At 37.4% G+C, this 17643-nt stretch overlaps 1 protein-coding gene across 22 annotated transcripts in view; it reads right to left on the reverse strand.

Annotated features, from left to right (window-relative positions):
* Nucleotides 1-17643, reverse strand: part of ANKS1B (ankyrin repeat and sterile alpha motif domain containing 1B) — an 891644-nt gene that overhangs the window by 48512 nt on the left and 825489 nt on the right. For 9 of the 22 annotated variants that reach the window (XM_074326203.1, XM_019732120.2, XM_019732131.2 and 6 more), the window contains 2 exons: nucleotides 9537-9665; nucleotides 7605-7676 (listed from right to left, as the gene is read on the reverse strand). In XM_074326203.1, coding sequence (XP_074182304.1) covers nucleotides 7605-7676; nucleotides 9537-9665 — 201 coding nt within the window. Of the gene's footprint in view, nucleotides 1-7604; nucleotides 7677-9536; nucleotides 9666-16220; nucleotides 16296-17643 lie in introns of all 22 variants that reach the window. The other 13 variants (XR_012494067.1, XM_019732116.2, XM_019732121.2 and 10 more) reach the window with 2 other exon arrangements.

Consider the following 17643-nt stretch of genomic DNA (forward strand, 5'->3'; position numbering starts at 1 on the left):
ACAAGACCCGGTTTTATTTTACTATTAGACCAGATATAATAATATAATATAATATAATATAATATAATATAATATAATATAATATAATATAATATAACTATAATATAATATAATACCGGGTCTTAAGTTTTGCTCCAAAAGATGCAGTAGAGCTGATGGTCCGGCTCGGTCTTATTTTCAGGGAAACACAGTAAGTACAACTTCAGAGCGTGTGTGGGTGTGTGTCCATCTTTAACTTATCAAGGGGCTCACTGATAAGCTCCTTCCTGTAGGGGGCACTGTCGTGCAGTAAGTAAGAGCACAGGAGGGTACAGCTTGGCTTCCTGTTTAAGCTCCACCCCTTTGGAGCTGTGTGGTTAGGTATTTAACCTCTCTATGTCTTAGTTACTTCCCCTATAAAATGGGTATGTTAATACAGCATCTACTTTGTAGAGTTGTTGTGGGGACTACATAATTCAGGGCCTAGCATGTAGTGAACAGCAACAGATTTTAACGATTCCTGTTATTCTGAGGATGAGCACTTTTACTTAGCTTTCCAAAACACAGCCTCCCACTGGCAAAAGAGTGCAGAAGCAAAATCAAAGTCTGTGAGCATAACTGAATAATCTCTGGGCTGGCAGTGAAATGGTGTTTGCAACAATGAACATTCAGCAGAGTAACATATCTGGACCAATGACAGCTGACTCAACACATTTAGAAAGAGCTTAAGACAAGTGGGAGCTAAAAACAGAAGAGGGTAATATATTGGAGAAAAGCGAGTCACAAGAGCAATAAAAACAAAAATAAAAAATTAAGACAACTGAGGTATGAAGAAGATGGAATAAGATAGTTGGAACTGTTTAGTCTTCTGTTGGATAGACCCCTAGGAAAATAGTCACAAAGCAAAAAGTGCACATGGACACAGCTCAGCAATGAGGAGTTAGAAATCTGGTTGTTTCTTTGTGTGTAGTACTATTTTAAATACACACACACACACACACACACACACACACGAGCTTAGATCTCTATTTACCTGGCTTGCTTAGTACTTGGGAGAGACTGAAAGATAAAATACTTGATTCTTCTGTGAAACTTGGGCAACAGAGACTTTAAAAAAACCAATTGTTTGTAAGTTTTTCCCAGCCTGGTTCCTGAGAAGCAGTCCCTAAATTATTTCTGAAAATGACAATTCCTCATAGAAGGGATCTGCATAAGGACTGAAGAACTAAACACGACTTTAGTTGGAATCTTTTCTAAGGAAAGAGGCTTCTTAATTTAACATTTCCATCTAATTCTAAACGAACTTTTTTCAAGCTTTCCAATCCATCCTCCACCATTAATTTGTTTTCTTGTAAGCACAGAAAAAAAAAAGCTTCACACTTCAATCAAGGCACAATTATTTGGAAAATTCAACTTTAGAATTGCTTCCAGATCGGAAGTTCAAAAATCACACAAGTTAAGGAGAACAGACTCAACAACAAGTCTGAACTACGCTAAAACTTTAAGCCCTTTGGGAAATGAAGGTTCTAAAACCTAAATACACCGAAAGATTTGCTTATTCTTGACTTCAAGATAATTTTAAAATACTTCCTTTCTTACATCAGGAAGGCAGATATCTACCTTATTGTAGTTGAACTCAGATATTTTTTTTCTTTCTTTTAAGAGAAATTTCCTTGAGCACAAACACGTGTGACCAATACTAACCATTAACTATGGAATCAGACAAAGTCAGATTTCAGAGAGTATTAAATTGAATATAATGGCACACCTCTTTCAGTAGCAGATGTTTCCTAATGGTGTATTTAATAAGGAAAGTAACAGTGTTGTATATTAGTGACAATTATACCCTGGGGCAAAATTCAGGAGGGGAGGCTGGGGTATGTGGATGTCTAAGGAGGCACAAGAGAATAGCACAACCTCATCTGGCCAGAGCAAATCCCTCATCTCACCAAACACTGTATGTGTTAGAATCTTTGAAGTGGGAGCTATTCATACCAAAGAGAATGCTGACAGGCCAAAGCAACAAATGTATTGTTTTGGAAAGTTCAGTCCTGTTGACACATTATTTAAAAGAGGCAACTCTCAGTGGATTTAGGAACAAATTACCACCCTCAAGAATACATACGCCATCTATGTACAGTTTCCATTTCCTCTCCCTTCTCTTACAGTGTTCAGAGAAAACCTGGGTAATGACTGGGGTACTGGCATTATAGCTGGAGAAAAACAAATGAAATAATCCAAAGTGAATATCCATCAATTTACCTGTTTTTCAAACATTTGGAGGAAGAGGTCAACACATTTTGAGACTATACTGAACTAGACCCCTTACAGGCATTAGTTCATTGAACCCTCACACGTACCTTATGAGGTAGCTATAATACAGCAGGCCCCGGGGATACCATATATTCTTTATATGGTTCCTTCCCTGTAAGGGGCATGGGCATCAGTAACCAGGTGTTTATGCAGGCTCGGGGCCCAACCACCATAATAAAGCAAGTACTAATCTTTTTGCTGGTGGAGGGTCTTCCCTTCAATTTGCAAAAAAAAAAAAAAAAAAAAAAAAAATGCAACATCTGTCAAGCACAATAAAACAACGTGCAGAAAAACGACATATGCCTGTACAGTGTGAGGTGAGGTGTGACAGAGGGAAGGCTCTGTGTTCTGCGGAACACGTTGGGGGCGTAGTATTCAGGATCTCAGAGCTAATGCTTCCCCTTGGGAATCCTTCCAGAAATGAAGGCTCTGTGTCTGAGCACTGGGTTAGCTGGAAAAACCAACCAGTAACATAAAAGGCAACACTGAACAAATATGTTTAGATTAAATAGATACCTTTACAATCCCTCACACATTACTACTATGTGCTTTTAGATTTTAATTTGAAATAGAAATGTCTCCAAAGCTGTCATGGTAAAGGAGATAAGCATCCAAGTTGTACTACTAAGGAGAAAAGTAATTAATAGACATCATTCTTCCTAAAAGTGTGCCCCAATATGAAGGCATATTCAATCTCTTAGGCTTCTATTAAGGAAAACTCTAAAAGATAAGGCAAAAATTGCAATTTTACTTAAAAATTATCAGGGTTTAATGCAACTTCACGTTGATTGTTCTTCACTAAACACAACTCAAGATAATTTTCAGAGAGACATTATTTAGGGTTTGGACCAGAGGGAAAAAAACCTAAAGAGGAAAACCTGCATCCAAATATTTATAGCAGTTCTATTCACAATTGCTAAAACTAAGATGGCCTTTAATAAGTTAATGGATAAACAAGCTGTAGTACATCCATACAATGCAATATTATTCAGTGATAAAAAGAAATGAGCTGTCAAGCCACAAAAGACATGGAGGAACCTTAAATACACATTGCTAAGTGAAAGAAGCCAGTCTGAAAAGGGTGCATACTATATGATTCCACTACAGGACATTGTGGAAAAGGCAAAAACTGCAGAGATAGTAAAAAGGTCAGTGGCTGCCAGGGGTAAGGGGGCAGGGAAGAGGGGAGGTGAAGCGGTGGAGCACAGGGGATTTTTAGGGCATGACAACTGCTGTATGATATTGGTGGTTACATGGCATGATGCATGTGTCAAAACCCAAAACAGTGAGTGTATAACAAAAGAATAAACTCTAATGTAAACAACAGACTTTAGCTCATAATAACGTATCAATATCGGTTCATAATTGTAACAAATGTACCACACTAATGTGAGATGTTAATAACGAGGGCAGCCATGAGGGTGGTGGTGGTGTGGTGGTGGTGGCGGCGGTGGTGGGAGTATACATACAGGAACTTGGTGCTTTATGCTCAGTTTTTCTGTTAACCTAAAACTGCTCTAAAACGTAAAGTCTATTAAAAAAACCTTAGGACAGTCTGAAGAGGAAAAACTGGTTAACCTGAACAAAGAGAAATGTGATTCCATTTTGCAGAATGGTGTGAATTGCTATCATTTCACATATGTTAGTTTATTATGGCATATTTTTAATCGAAATAATATGTGTATAATAAAACATCAGGTGATTCATGTAGAATTATCTTTATTTCAGAACTAGAGGGGACCATAAAGGTGAATAAACAGGTTTAGATAACTTAAAAATTAACTAACTGTGATGATCAAATACTCCAAATGTTTCCAAGAGGAGAAAACCCTGTTTAGTTTCTATTGGGGTAAAGTGAATGTGTTAAAGTTAGTGTTGTAGAGATAAATACTTTCCACTATCTAGGGATGCAATAAAAACTCTCCTGAAATTTTGTATTTATGTTAACACACTGGAATATACACCAAATCACTACATATGGCTGTACCTACTAAATGGTTGAATTTAGTTAGTGCCAACCTTACAGGCTCTTTAGGGTGCCTAAAGCTATTTCTTTGTCAATATACATGGATCATCTTTTCAGCTATTTTAAAACTCAAGACAGTAAAGGTTGCACTGGCTCATGAGAGAGACGGTACAGCCTGGGGTTCAGAGGTGGGTGGTACAGCTAGACTGCCTAGGTTCAAATCCTGGTTCCACCAACTTGCTGGCGGGGTGACCCTGAGCAAGTTACTAAACTTTCCTTGGCCATTGTTTCCCCGCATGTAAAGTGGGGACAATAGCAATACTTTCCTCACGATTAAATGAATTGGCGCACATAATCACTTGTGCAGGGCCAAGCATACAGCTCTCAAGTGTTAACTGTTATTAGTCCCAATACACTGATTTTAGGAGACCAGGCCTGTCTCATTTTGGGGATCATCTATGAGAACTCCTCAGGTTGATGGCAACATGAAGACACCTGGATGATGATACTTCTGCTGCTTTGGGGTCATTAATGTTAACATGTTGGACTTCGCCACTGGATTGTGAACTCAGTGAGAGCAGGAGCCAAATCTTAGTTATTTTTGTTAACAAGTTGTGTGTAAGGAAATATTATTCAGAACACGGAACCACACTGATGTACTTCTTACTAGGATAGAAATTCTAACTTCCGCTGAAATGCCTACTATTGAATTGAAAATTTGTTTCAATTAAGAGAGTAAGCCAGGTGAAGTTTTAAGCTACAAAACTTTGGCCTGCCATTACTGTTTATCAACTTTCAAGATCATCTGTGTCCTGAGGTATTTTCTGTGGGAAGACCTGATTATACTGGGACTTTTGGCTGAAATGCCACCATATCCAGAACAGAGAAAACAGCTACTTGAGGTTCAAACTGAATATTAACTGCAAGTTGACATCCACACCATTTTTAGTTGGTGAAACTTCTAATTTACAATCTGATAGTGCCCGGTGACAGATCAAACCCGCGCTTCTGGCTTTGAAAGGCTGTGATGAATCCAGTGAGTGCAGCTTTAGCTCCTGTATCAGAGACTAATATTTATTTAATCGAGATGGGAAATAAGGGCCTGTGATATTCTAAGAAGCGATAAAGTTCTTATTTTCATATAAACTATTCAAAACAAACACCAAGGGCAGCAAACCAGAAAAATGCCTCAACGAAGAATGGCTTCTAAATAGACGGGGTTTTTCCGTTTCACTTGAAGCGACAGACAAGTATTTAATTAAATTATTCTCCACTGAGACTATTAAAATGGCTTTGTTATTGCTATCAGAATGGAATTTCAGATCCATTTAATTTCAAGAAATTGACTGAAATTCAAATCACAGATTGGGTGTAGTTTAAACGGTGCTCTGTGCTCTACCCACTGTTTATGCTGATTACAACACTGAAGTAGCTGGGCTTTGATAACTGAGTTAACAGTACTAAGCCAGAAATGCCAAGTTAGTTTCTTAGGTATAGTCATTATAATTCTTACAAGGTTTGATGATTGAAAAATGTTCCCATTTTCCTATTGTTCATTGGTGACATAGTTTAGATCAGATATATATTTAGAATGTAAGATTTCCAGAATTATAAAACCAGGAAGAACCCTGTAGGGCATCTTGTCCAGTGTTCTCATTTTCTAAGTAAGAAAATGAGGCCCAGGAGAAGCCAGGGGAAGGGGAGGGTGTAGCAGTTAAATGCTTGTACTCTGGCTTCCGACAGACCTGAGGGTCCAGTCCCAGACTGGCAAGTTGTTCACTATGTGATATGGGGAAAGTAATTCAATTTCTCTAAGCCTCAGTTTCTTCATCTGTAAAATGGGGACAATAACTGTACTAATCTCACAGGTTTGTGGTAAATATTAAATAAAATAAATAAGCACAGGACTTAGCACAGAAGACTGCCACGTTGTAATTACTCAGTTATTATTATGACTAAAAAGTGACTCCTGAGCCAAGTAAGCAGCAACAGAACTAGAATTTAGAGTTCCTGACACATATCAGGCCTTTTTTCATCTAAACACAGTACCTGGAATAAACATTCATTGGTATACTGACAATTTAAGTATAACTTTGCATCAAATAGAAGGATATCTGTTTTAGTCCTTCTGTTATTGAATTGATCAAAATATTAAATCAGCAATCACATGCTGAGGTCTCAATTTCATGAAGATCCACACATATTTAGCTTTCATGAGCAATGGATATTACACGCTTACTTTCATAACTGTTTTAGTTCAATTATACGCTTTTAAATATTTCCCGCCCAAAGCTGTTCATATAAACTAAATGACAAGGTGTATTGGCTACAAATAAAGTTAGGGTTCACTCACTAATGATCTTAAATTTGACTCTGGTTAGTTGCTACGTGGAGTAAGTTCAATATTCTTAATTCCGTGTTTCCCCGAAAGTAAGACCTAGCTGGACAATCAGTTCTAATGTGTCTTTTGGAGCAAAAATTAATATAAGACCCAGTCTTATTTTACCATAATATAAGACTGGGTCTTATATAATATAATATAACATAACATAACAACATAACATAATAAAATAACAGGTCTTATATTAATTTTTGCTCCAAAAGACGCATTAGAGCTGATGGTCCAGCTAGGTCTTATTTTCGGGGAAACACAGTTTGTACTGTCAGTCAGATATCGCTATAACCCCTATACATCTGCTGTGGAGGAACCAAGAATAAGGGACCATAAAAGACAAAGGTAACGTGCTTTACAGTATGAGTGAGATTTGGTTTGGCTCATACAGACTCCTAGGAATCCAGCAGTCACCAATCACAGATGTTTGGAATGGCCGTTTTTGTCAATATTTATTGTTATATGTTTCAACTCAAGAGTTTAATGTGCTTCTTATACTAAAAAAAGAAAAAAAGAATAATTAAGCCTCAGAAAGAATTTTAGCTTTATATAATATGCTGTCAATACTTCTGCATTTCATATTTTCTAGTTAATTGGCAGTTTTTCAGTATTCTCAGACTGTCAAGTGGGTGCTGAAAACATTTCCTTGTAATACACCAAAGATCATTTTTATCCTAGTTTGGACAATGATCAATGTATAGACAATTAATTTTAGATCTTTAAAAATAAGAATAAATGTAATATGGTATAAATACATCAAATAGACATCAACTCAAACCACAGTGAGATAAGCTCAAGAATAAATACGAATGAAGCCCTAGCACCATTTCATGTAATCATGTGATTTAGCAGACCAACAGATGAAGAAAAGAGTAATTTTAAAGTGGCAATTTGTATCCATACCCAGTATTTAGTACTTCAACAACTAGAAATAAAATCATTTGGCAAACTCACCCGCATTTTTGCACAAGCATCCTGGGTTGATTCTGTCCCCCTGAGCTCTTTTATCAGCATAGAACCTAAGTACTAAAATATAAAAAAATTCAACGATTTATTAAAAACAGAGTATAAACATGGGTAGAGATATAAAAACAAATTGTGGAAGTACTACTGGCTAGGTTTCCTGGCTGTAAGTTGCACAACTTGTAAACACGAACAGTAACTAATTCTAACAAATAAATGCATTTATAGAGAGAATGTAGCCAAGTTAACCACAGTTCTGAAAACTACACATTGCTCTTTATAATAAAACTGCATCATTTTCTAAAGACACCATCTTTCAAATCATATTTAACTGCAAAATGGGGGCATCTAAAAATGTTTTCCCTGTTTTTTTGAGGCAGCAATGTCTGCAAAAATAAATCACCCTACCATCTATGTAATTATAGGGTTGTATGAGACAGCTGAGAAGCTGAGCAACACGCACCCCATTTGGGCTTAGTTGGCTGCATAGGTAATTAAAGTTAGGCTGTTCTTAGGCGGATATGCCATTTTGGACCTTTTTCATTCACAGCTGTGTGCCCTACGATGGTTGATCCACCTGAGAACGGATGGGAGCGCTCAGGAAGGGAGAATGTCACTCTCAGTTGTTCCACAGTGCAGGGAGCTGAAGCCCTGGTGGAAACTGACACTAGAGGGCTGAATGGGGTAGAAGAATGAGAAACTCTCTTCTCAGGAATTACCATCCACTTTGTTGTTAGGTGGCGGGATCCAATACTGCCTCAGAACAAAACACCACTCATGCTCCAAGCCCTGGCTGGGGGCAAATAGTTTTTAGCAAAATGTCTATTTTGCCTTTCTATCAATTGACTCCTCAACTTTTTGAAGCTTCAGTAGGGTTCCCTCCTTTCGTCATTCTCCCCTCTCTAATTCCCTTCAAAAAAAAAAAAGTAAAAGGAGCTCTAGGTGTCTTTAAAAAAAAAATGAATTAAAGTAATTATTTTCCTGACATGACTGCAAAAACAGGGTTGGCAACCCGTCCTGCAGACCCAGGAAGTCCCTGACCTGCAGAGAATGTGCGAGGGCACAGCAGCAGAGAGCCTGGCCAAAGGCTCTGAAGTAAGGCAATGTTCAGAAAGTCACAGGGACTTGGCATTTGAGCTTTGGAAGAAGAAGGAGGCATTTCAAGCTTACAGATTTGGGGAAATTTCTATTGAAATAAATCTAATGTGTCAAGATAAGTAAGCACAAACTGAAAAAAAGCCTAAATTGCTATGAGATAACCAGGATGCCCACGTCTTAATTAAGGAAAGTGCTCTTGGTGAAATCCTTATCTTTTAAGGTATCAGGAAAGTTTGTCCTAATTGAAACATTTCTCTTTAAGAGAGGCAATTTCAACGTGGGTTCAACTGAATGAGGGTTCAGCCACTTCCTGCTGTAGTCATGACAACCACCTGCTCCCAAATCTATGGTATCTTTTGAACATTTACCTGTTCAGGTCACTCTCAGTTCTCAGCTAAGCTTGATTCCCTCTCCTATTAAAAAAAAATACCCAGTAATATAATCCTAACGATAACAAGGAAAAGAATCTGGTATTTATATAATGCGATAGATCCAAGGTTTTGAGACCACTGGTGAATGTAAATGCCTATATGTGCTATATTTATACTCATTTCCATGTAAAGATTTTACTTTATGACATTTCATTTCAAATTTACAACTATATAAGAAGAAGGCAAAACAGATCTTAAACTTACAAGGTTAAAAGGGTTATAAAGCTATTTGGACTTTCTCAGTGGAGAGAAGGCAACTTTAAAAAAAAAAGGGAAGGGGACAATCTTTTAGGAAGATGGACATTTTGGTATATTTTCAATATGAAAGCAAAGAAGCCAGAAATTTACCATCTATCCCTACTCACACCCAAATACTGAATTCAGGGTAACTTACGAAAGCTTTGTAATCACATGACTGGAAGATGAGCTTCTCTGGGTGGTGTTGCCAGTACTGTACTGGAGTTGAGGCTGTGGCTTCATTTGGAGGTCGCAAGGTAATGGAAGGTTCTCCCCAGTCTCCTGTCTGAAAATCACATTTATTCTAGAGGTAATATGAGCAGTAGGCAAAGTTCATTCCCTATAGCTAGTCTGAGTTCATCTTATACACATGTGCTGCTGAAATGTGCAAATACATTTATGCGTATTATATGTATATGAATACTTTCACTGTTTATTATGGTTTTATACGTATTAGATTGGTGCAAAAATAATTATGGATTAAAAGGTTAAAAATAATTGCAAAAATCGCAACTACTTTTGCACTAACCTAATAGTACCATATTTTCCAAAGCTGAGTTAATTTTTCAGGTGCGAAAGAAGTTGAATTATTCTATTTTTAGAATGATACACTAAGCTAAGTAATTTTAAAATGAAACATGAAGATATTAATAGTGTAATAATTAATAATTTTCTGTTACAACAGAAAAGAACATAAATCTTTGAAAGAATTTTTTATCTATTTTTAAACTTGACCATTTGAAATTTTTAGTTTGACTTGCTTTTATGTTCCGAATACTCAGTTCCGTAAATTTCAGTTCTTAGATATGACAGGCACCATGTCCTTTGAATTTTGTCTTTGGAGAAAAGGTACTGTGTGACACTAAAGTTTAGAAGAAAGATTTACTAATGGATGACATCTAGTTTCCCTCACCTGAATGCATTTGTATTGACATAATGCCACTGTGATTGTTTTGGATGTATTCAGCTACCTTTTTTCAGAAAACCTAAAGCACAGATGAGCACTAAACATTAAAATACCAAGTTCGGTTGTATGTGACATGTATGTACTTAAGGATTCTGTTTCACAAATATTCACTTACGATGGGACATCATATAACACGTACGCCCACTAAGGCAGACCTAAAGCAGAAGGGCATCCCACCCATCATTTTATTTACTATTTTTCATGAGGTTGGACTTGGCCTGTTTGACTACTACAAGCATACCTCAGAGATATTGTGGGTTTGGTTCCAGACTACTGCAATAAAATAGCTCAATAAAGAGAGTCGTAATCTTTTTGCTGGTGGAAGGGCTTGCGTTCAATTTGTAAAAAGCGCACTATCCATGATGCTTAGTAAAGTGAAGTGCAGTAAGATGAGGTCTGCCTGTATAATGGTTTAGTGTAAGCATCTATAATGTCAAGGGCCTTTGTGGGCGGGTTTTTTCTAGGCTCCAGTCTATTGAGGTGTCACACATGGGAGATTTCTTACTCTTTTCTCTGGTCAAGATTCTGATTTTTCAAAATTTAGTTCTCAAACAGAAATAACAAAACGACAACAGGCTGATTTCCAAAGCTACCCTTTTCTACCCTGGATTTGGCTGGTCTTACAGAATTATGAGAAGTTACCTTTCTCAAGAGTTGAAAGAACATAAAACGGTCTCATGAGCTCCCAAACCAAGCAAAACCTTGGTTAGAGAGCAAGTTCTATGAAGGTACTAGCAAATGGGTTGGCACTGCAGGGTTTCTTAAGTAGGATTTTCAAGGAGTCTAGGATGAGAATGCAAACTTTTGGAGGTATATGTTTTTTGGGAAAAAGAAAGTCCATAACTTTCACTGCATTCCCTGAAAGGATCCAGAAACCCCCAAAAGGTTAATAACCACAATTCTCCAGGAATCGCTTCCATAGGATGTGTGTTTTGGGGAAGAGGACTAGGATGCCAACTTTCTCTGTGCAGCTTGGACTTACATTAGGTGGCATATGAGATGGCTGCCAATGCTGAAAAGTGTGAGGCACAGGCTTTACCTTCTGGAAGCTTCTACCTGGCTTTAAAAAACCAGAAGAAAATTCTAGAGCCCCACAGGAATGCACAGGCCTTTTCACAGAGGTAGAAAGCCCGAAGCCTTTCTCTTTAAGATGGGTCGCCCCAATCACAGGAAGAGCTAAGCTCGCATCATGCTATTTCCTTGGCTCCTCACTGGAGTGTGTGACCAGTCAGAACCCCTTTTGCTCCTCTCTCATGCTTTATTTTGAGCTTCTCTGTGAGTTAGTTTTCTTCCAGTTGCTGGATTTACTTGCATACGGCTTGGTTCTTCTATCAACTAACTGTTGATATTATTACGACTTCACCTGGGATATTCTATTTTAGCATTTTTGTCTATTTTATGATCCATCATTGACTCATTCTTGAGTTTTTATATGAATTTTTATTTGGTAAAAACAACTGACTGCAATTAATTTTAGGATTAAGTTTTCCTCTGACTTCCTATTTTGATCTTTTCTTTTCCTTCTTCCTCAAACATCTGTATCTTTATTATGTCTCCAAGTCTTCATTTCAATTGGTTGTGATTTGCTCTAAAAAAAAAACTAGTATAAAATTCAAAATGTAGGCTATGTGGATTTCAATATTATTTGGAGGTTCAGTGTAATAACCTTTAAGTGATAATGGTTACAACTCTGGAAACATGTAGCTGTGAGTTCTTAATTAAAAGTTCTCCCCAAATCTAGCAAATCATCCTCTAATCTCCATTAACTTACTTCCCCTTTCTCCCTGCCCCTGCCCCCCCACCCCCAAGCAACAACAACATAGCAAACAGCGGTTGTACACTTAAGTCACAGGTAACATTGTTAACAGAACAACAGAACTTTGCACGCAACTCCGTGGAATGATACAAAAGGAGCTGGTTGACATCAAAAGATCCTTCGATCCAGTGTCTGCTGATGTAACAACTCAAACCAAGCATCAGATCTTCATGTTAGCCCTGTCATAGTTCAGCTGAGGTACCTTGGCTGAGCTCAACAGGCAGTTTTCAAAACAGCCTAAACAGACACGCAGGAGCTGGGGACACCAGGGGTTGTTGGGCAAGGGTTGGAAATAGGGCTGGGGGAGGGGATGGTGGGGTGAAGCTGAAGTTACAGGAATATTTCAGGCATTAGTACATTAAGCATGCAAATCATATGCAAACTCATTCTCTAATTGTTGAATTAACTCAGGCACTTTCATAATTAAACTTCAATATGAATTCCATACACTTAAAGCAGAACTACAGCCAAATGCTGATCCAAATATTTACATCATCCACATCAGTCATAGCAGCCATTTTGGGAATAACAAGCCCCAGCACAAACCACCTCCGTCTGGAAATCATCCAATCTCTTATTAGATAACCACTTGAAGAAATCAGTGGCACATCCATTCAGCTTTGTTTAGGCAGCACCATCATCTGCTCTCCTATGATTCCACTTGGTCCAGAAATCACAAACCACCTGCTTTGAATCATAGTGAACTGATAAAGCCTCTCCTACGTGTACAGGGAAGATGATTATACGGAAGAGAAATATAATCCTTATTTTCTTTCTGGCCTTGAAACACTGCTCCAGTCCAAATATTTTTAAATTCCCTACCTTGATTGAATCTACCTTTCTGGAAATAGAAACTGAGTTGTGTCATACGGGGTGGTTATTTCCAGAAACTCGTTTTCAAACAGAGGGAAACATGTTTTTAAGATTGAATTTATAAGAAAGTACATTTCTTTTCTTCCTGGAAATTCATCATTTTTTTTTTTAACCTTAGATCTAAGAATATATAGAAGATTCAGCTTGTACATGTCGATTTTTCTCTTTGGAGTTAATTTAATGAGATGAATGGACTTGGCATTACACTATTATAAAACACATGTACATATGGCCTTGGCCCCCGGGTGGGATTCAGCTTCACCTGGTTGACTGACAATAAAAACAAGAGTTCAGAGAACAAGGGTGCTTTAGGTCTCACCCCTTCTGGAGGCTGAATTACAGCAGGAATGAGTTAGGAGGAGCAGGGTGGAGTAGTTCCTCTATGGAGTAGCAAAAGAGACCAAAAGCAAATACGGGTTTTTGCCTAAAATAAATTCAAATTGTGAAGCGCAGTATTAGGTCTTGTTAACTAGTGCATTCATATCCAGATAATACCTATATTTATTCAGGTAAATGAAAAAAAATAATTTAATAATTTTCCAGTTAAAAATGTTTATTAAACACAAAATAAAAGTCAATGGCTCTAGAAGTTCTTTTGCCTCAAATAATGGTTTATAATCAGGACATATTTTTAATGAAAAGTAGGTCTAAACATGGGTAACAATGAGGCAATAATATTTAATTAGAATAAAAAAACAGGAAAAGTTGGGGGTAAATTCTGTCATATTTTAAACTATTATTGATTGGCAGTATTTTTAAAAGTCTTAATTACAGAAGAGAAATTAAAATGATGCAAGCCACTTTTACTAAATGTCTTCAGGCTCTCTTTAGAGCTTGAAATACTTAGAGAAGACTTTTATTTTAGATTTATGTATTGAATGATCTTAATATTCCAATAATTTGGTCATAGCTTAAAAATCTCATTTACTTGGTATGTATGTATTTATTTCCTTTAGGATATATTGCTTAAACAGAGGAAAATGTACATCATTAACTATCCCTTGAAGCTCAAATAAAAATTAACCTTCTCCTATAAAGAAAAAGCATAATTTGAGACTGGAGTTTTAAATGGAGACTGGATTCTGTTTAACAGGTTATTTACCAACTGCTAACTAGAAATTCATAGTCTGGCTATATTTGAAGGACTATAATTGGGTTGTACCTAATATGATGTAAATTAAATGTCTTATACCACCAGCTGAAAAATACAAAACCACTAGCTGCATTTAGTCATAACACAGGAAAAAAATTCAAATTCTATAGATATTAGATTTTTACTGGATGGCAGAGTCCAAAGTGAAGCTTTTAAACTTCGTATTGTTTCAAAAGATGGTAAAACTGCCTGGTTTTAGTTCACATGCACCAGATCCCTAAGGCTAATGCTAAAACATCACAGTGTATAGCTCTCTCCCCTAAAAAGGAAAACTGAAGATATCACATATTCTATATGCTTTGAGAATGCAAAGGGGAAACAAGGTCTATATTCTTATTTTCTTGAGGAAAACGTATCCTCGGGATATCAGTAAATAAAAGCCATGGTTATGACTTCGCTGTCTAATACGAACAGGAAGGTACGGTATTTTCCAAGCCTTGTATTACTCTTTTAATCATTTTTCAAAATTAGGATTTAATTGGTTTTTTCAAATAGAGGCTTTTAAATCTTTTCTACTAGGAACTGCTCCCACCTACCTGCCTGTAAATTTAGATCTGAATATTAACAAACATTATCTATTTCTTCAGAACACTTAATGAAAAAGTTAAATGATTTTAAACGACCACTGTTATTTTAAGGTTTCCTTTTCAGTTATTCTGACAAATATCAGAGATGGGCTCCCCAAACAAACACACATAAGATCTATGTGATTACATTTACTTTCTGTTATCTCTACGGCTTTGAGGAATAAATGTTACCGATAGCTCTGTGCTTAGAACGATGCACGTACAGATATCTGGATATGAATGTGAGGAAAAGCCTCCTACAAACATTTGCACACACACATGAAAGCAGGATGCTGTGGTGGTTCCTTTAAAAAAATCTTCAAGAATAAAGAATGTGAGTTCGGTCAAATGCAGTTGGTATATTAAATATGTTCCCTTTGATGATGAAGAGCAGAGATGGTCACTTCTGAACACGAAGAGCACTGGTTGGCATGTACAAGTTCAGGAGGAACTGCTGGGTCACTGGAGCGCCAGCACCAGGCAATGTATCCGCCCCACGGTCCCCGGAAGCCAGAAGTCCCATGCACAGGAGGAGGGCGTGCGTGATGTGACACCCCGAGAGAGGCCCTTCGCATGCCGCCCCTAGAGCTCTGCTTAGTGATTCTCAACCAAATGTCTCAAGCTCTCAGACAGCAGGTTATCCAATGGGACAAATTTAACAGGATGTGAAAATAAGAATGTATTTTAAAATACTACATGGAAAAAACTCAGACATTAAAATGTTTACTTTTCAAACAAAATGATTTTTAAAAAAAAGTATGCAAAGGTGAAATGTGAACATTAAAAACATTTTTTTAAATTAAATTTATTTTGATGACATCGGTTAGTAGAAATGTGAACATTTGAATATTAAGTAGCTCAGAGTAAAATAGGTCACAGTTTCACACACATTCCAAAGATCAATTCAGTACTGTCAAATGGAAAAAGGCTGAGAACCACTTTTAGCTGTAATTGTGCCTCTCCTGGCTACCCTCCCCCATTTGCATAAAATTTATACAGAATATCATGCAAATCATACTCAAATATTTCTCACGAGTAAAGCACATGAACCTTTGAGAACTGTTAGACACAATGGCTTCGATAGTCCATGGACACGGGGAAGTACAAAATGAGGAAGAAAAACACTGATATATACATGTGTATATATATCAATTTACCCTTTTCCTTCTTCCTGTAAAAGCAAGTTAACACAGACACCTGGGATGAAAGCCAAAACTCACATAGGACAGATTTTAACTATAGACTTCAAAACCAAGTATGTTGTTCATTTTAGGACAATGTTTGCACGTCAATAGTCACAAGGCACAGTGAATGAAGTATCATAGACAAAAAAAAATCTCAGCAGTCATTAGACACCACAGATTTTCTGCATTGCCGGGACACAGTCCCTACGGCTACTGACAACACTTTGCAACACATTACATAGCGCAAACTCAGGACGAGTAAATAACCATTTGTAACCTTACATTATGAACCTGATGGATGGCTGAGAAAGGAAATCCAGCGTTCTGATTCGTCCATATTTCACAGACAGACGACTGCTGATATAAACAGAAAACTATCTCATCTTGTCAATATTTAAAACATGGCAGCTACCAAAGTAGCATGAGGGAGAGAAGGAGGAAAATCATAAAAAGCAAAGCAGCACATTTCTAAAACAAAAAACCAGCAAAAAGAACCCCCCAAAACCAAACAAACAAAAAAGCTCAAAAAATGCCCAAGGTTTAGTAATTGACTTTCAAGCCATTCTTTTGCTTAAAAAACATTGTGGGTTGGCTAGAAAAGAAAGACCATTTATGCATTAGTTTTAGATCAAGGGAAATTACCAATCATGCTGGAAGAAGTGAGCTGTGTTTTACATTTGCCAAAGAGAATGGAAATACCTTCCTTCTTCACATCATTCATTTCAGAAGATCAATATTTTCATGACGTTCAAGAAAGATAGGGAACAAACTTTCAACACAAGTCAAACATTTAAATTTTCTTATCTTCAAATGACCATGAGCAAACGATGCAATAAAATGACTTTCCTAATTTGGTCATTGCTCCATTTGATAAACGCAGAGATATTTTTCCCTCCAGACTTCTCAAGGGCACAACTGTGGTTAACAAGGGGGGAAGTGTCAGTTTGCCACCCAGCAGTGGGAGTGTGTGGTGGCAGAGGTGCCAGGAAGGAGGCTGGAGCAAGGAGGGGTTGGGGGAGGCAAGCTCAGTTCTGTCATTCAAGCAGGTACTTTGGGGAACAGCATTTTTGCACATAATGAATCAGCTCTGTAATTTGCTCTCTCCACCACACCATTACCAATCTAATAACTAACAATTATTAAAAGGCAATAATGTTTGCTTAGGACCAAATGCCAAACTAACCAACTACCCCTCTTAGGAGTTATAGTAGAAACCACTAAATAAACTGACTAGGATCCTGGCTGACCTTCACAGAGTTCTTTTCCTGAATTCCATCATTCTAAAAGACGCTGTGAAATTGAATCACAGAAAATGGCAGAGCGCCTAAACTTATTCAGCAAGCTCTAAGAACATCCCCAGAATTCACAAAGAGATCGTACAAAGATCAGTGCAGGAAGAAGATAAGAACATAACCACAAAAGGGTTTAGAAACCCAGCAAAGAATAATATCATTGGCAAAAGAATTAAGGAAAAGAAAGCTTCTCCCTGGCTAAATGTTTCCTCCAACATCACCCTCCCAGAAACGCTCACCAGAAATGTAACATCTCACACACCTACATCTTTGCTTTCCATCCCTTCTGTCATCTGGATGGCTTGCTGGGGACAGACTGTCAGGTAACTGGCATTCTGTTAAACAAGAAAGATCCCCGGGTCTGACCAAAAGGCACCTCCAACCATCTTCCACTTAAACCAGCTCTGCTCTTC

The sequence above is a fragment of the Rhinolophus sinicus genome, linkage group LG02 (assembly GCF_036562045.2).
Source record: "Rhinolophus sinicus isolate RSC01 linkage group LG02, ASM3656204v1, whole genome shotgun sequence".
NCBI classification, from domain to species: domain Eukaryota; kingdom Metazoa; phylum Chordata; class Mammalia; order Chiroptera; family Rhinolophidae; genus Rhinolophus; species Rhinolophus sinicus.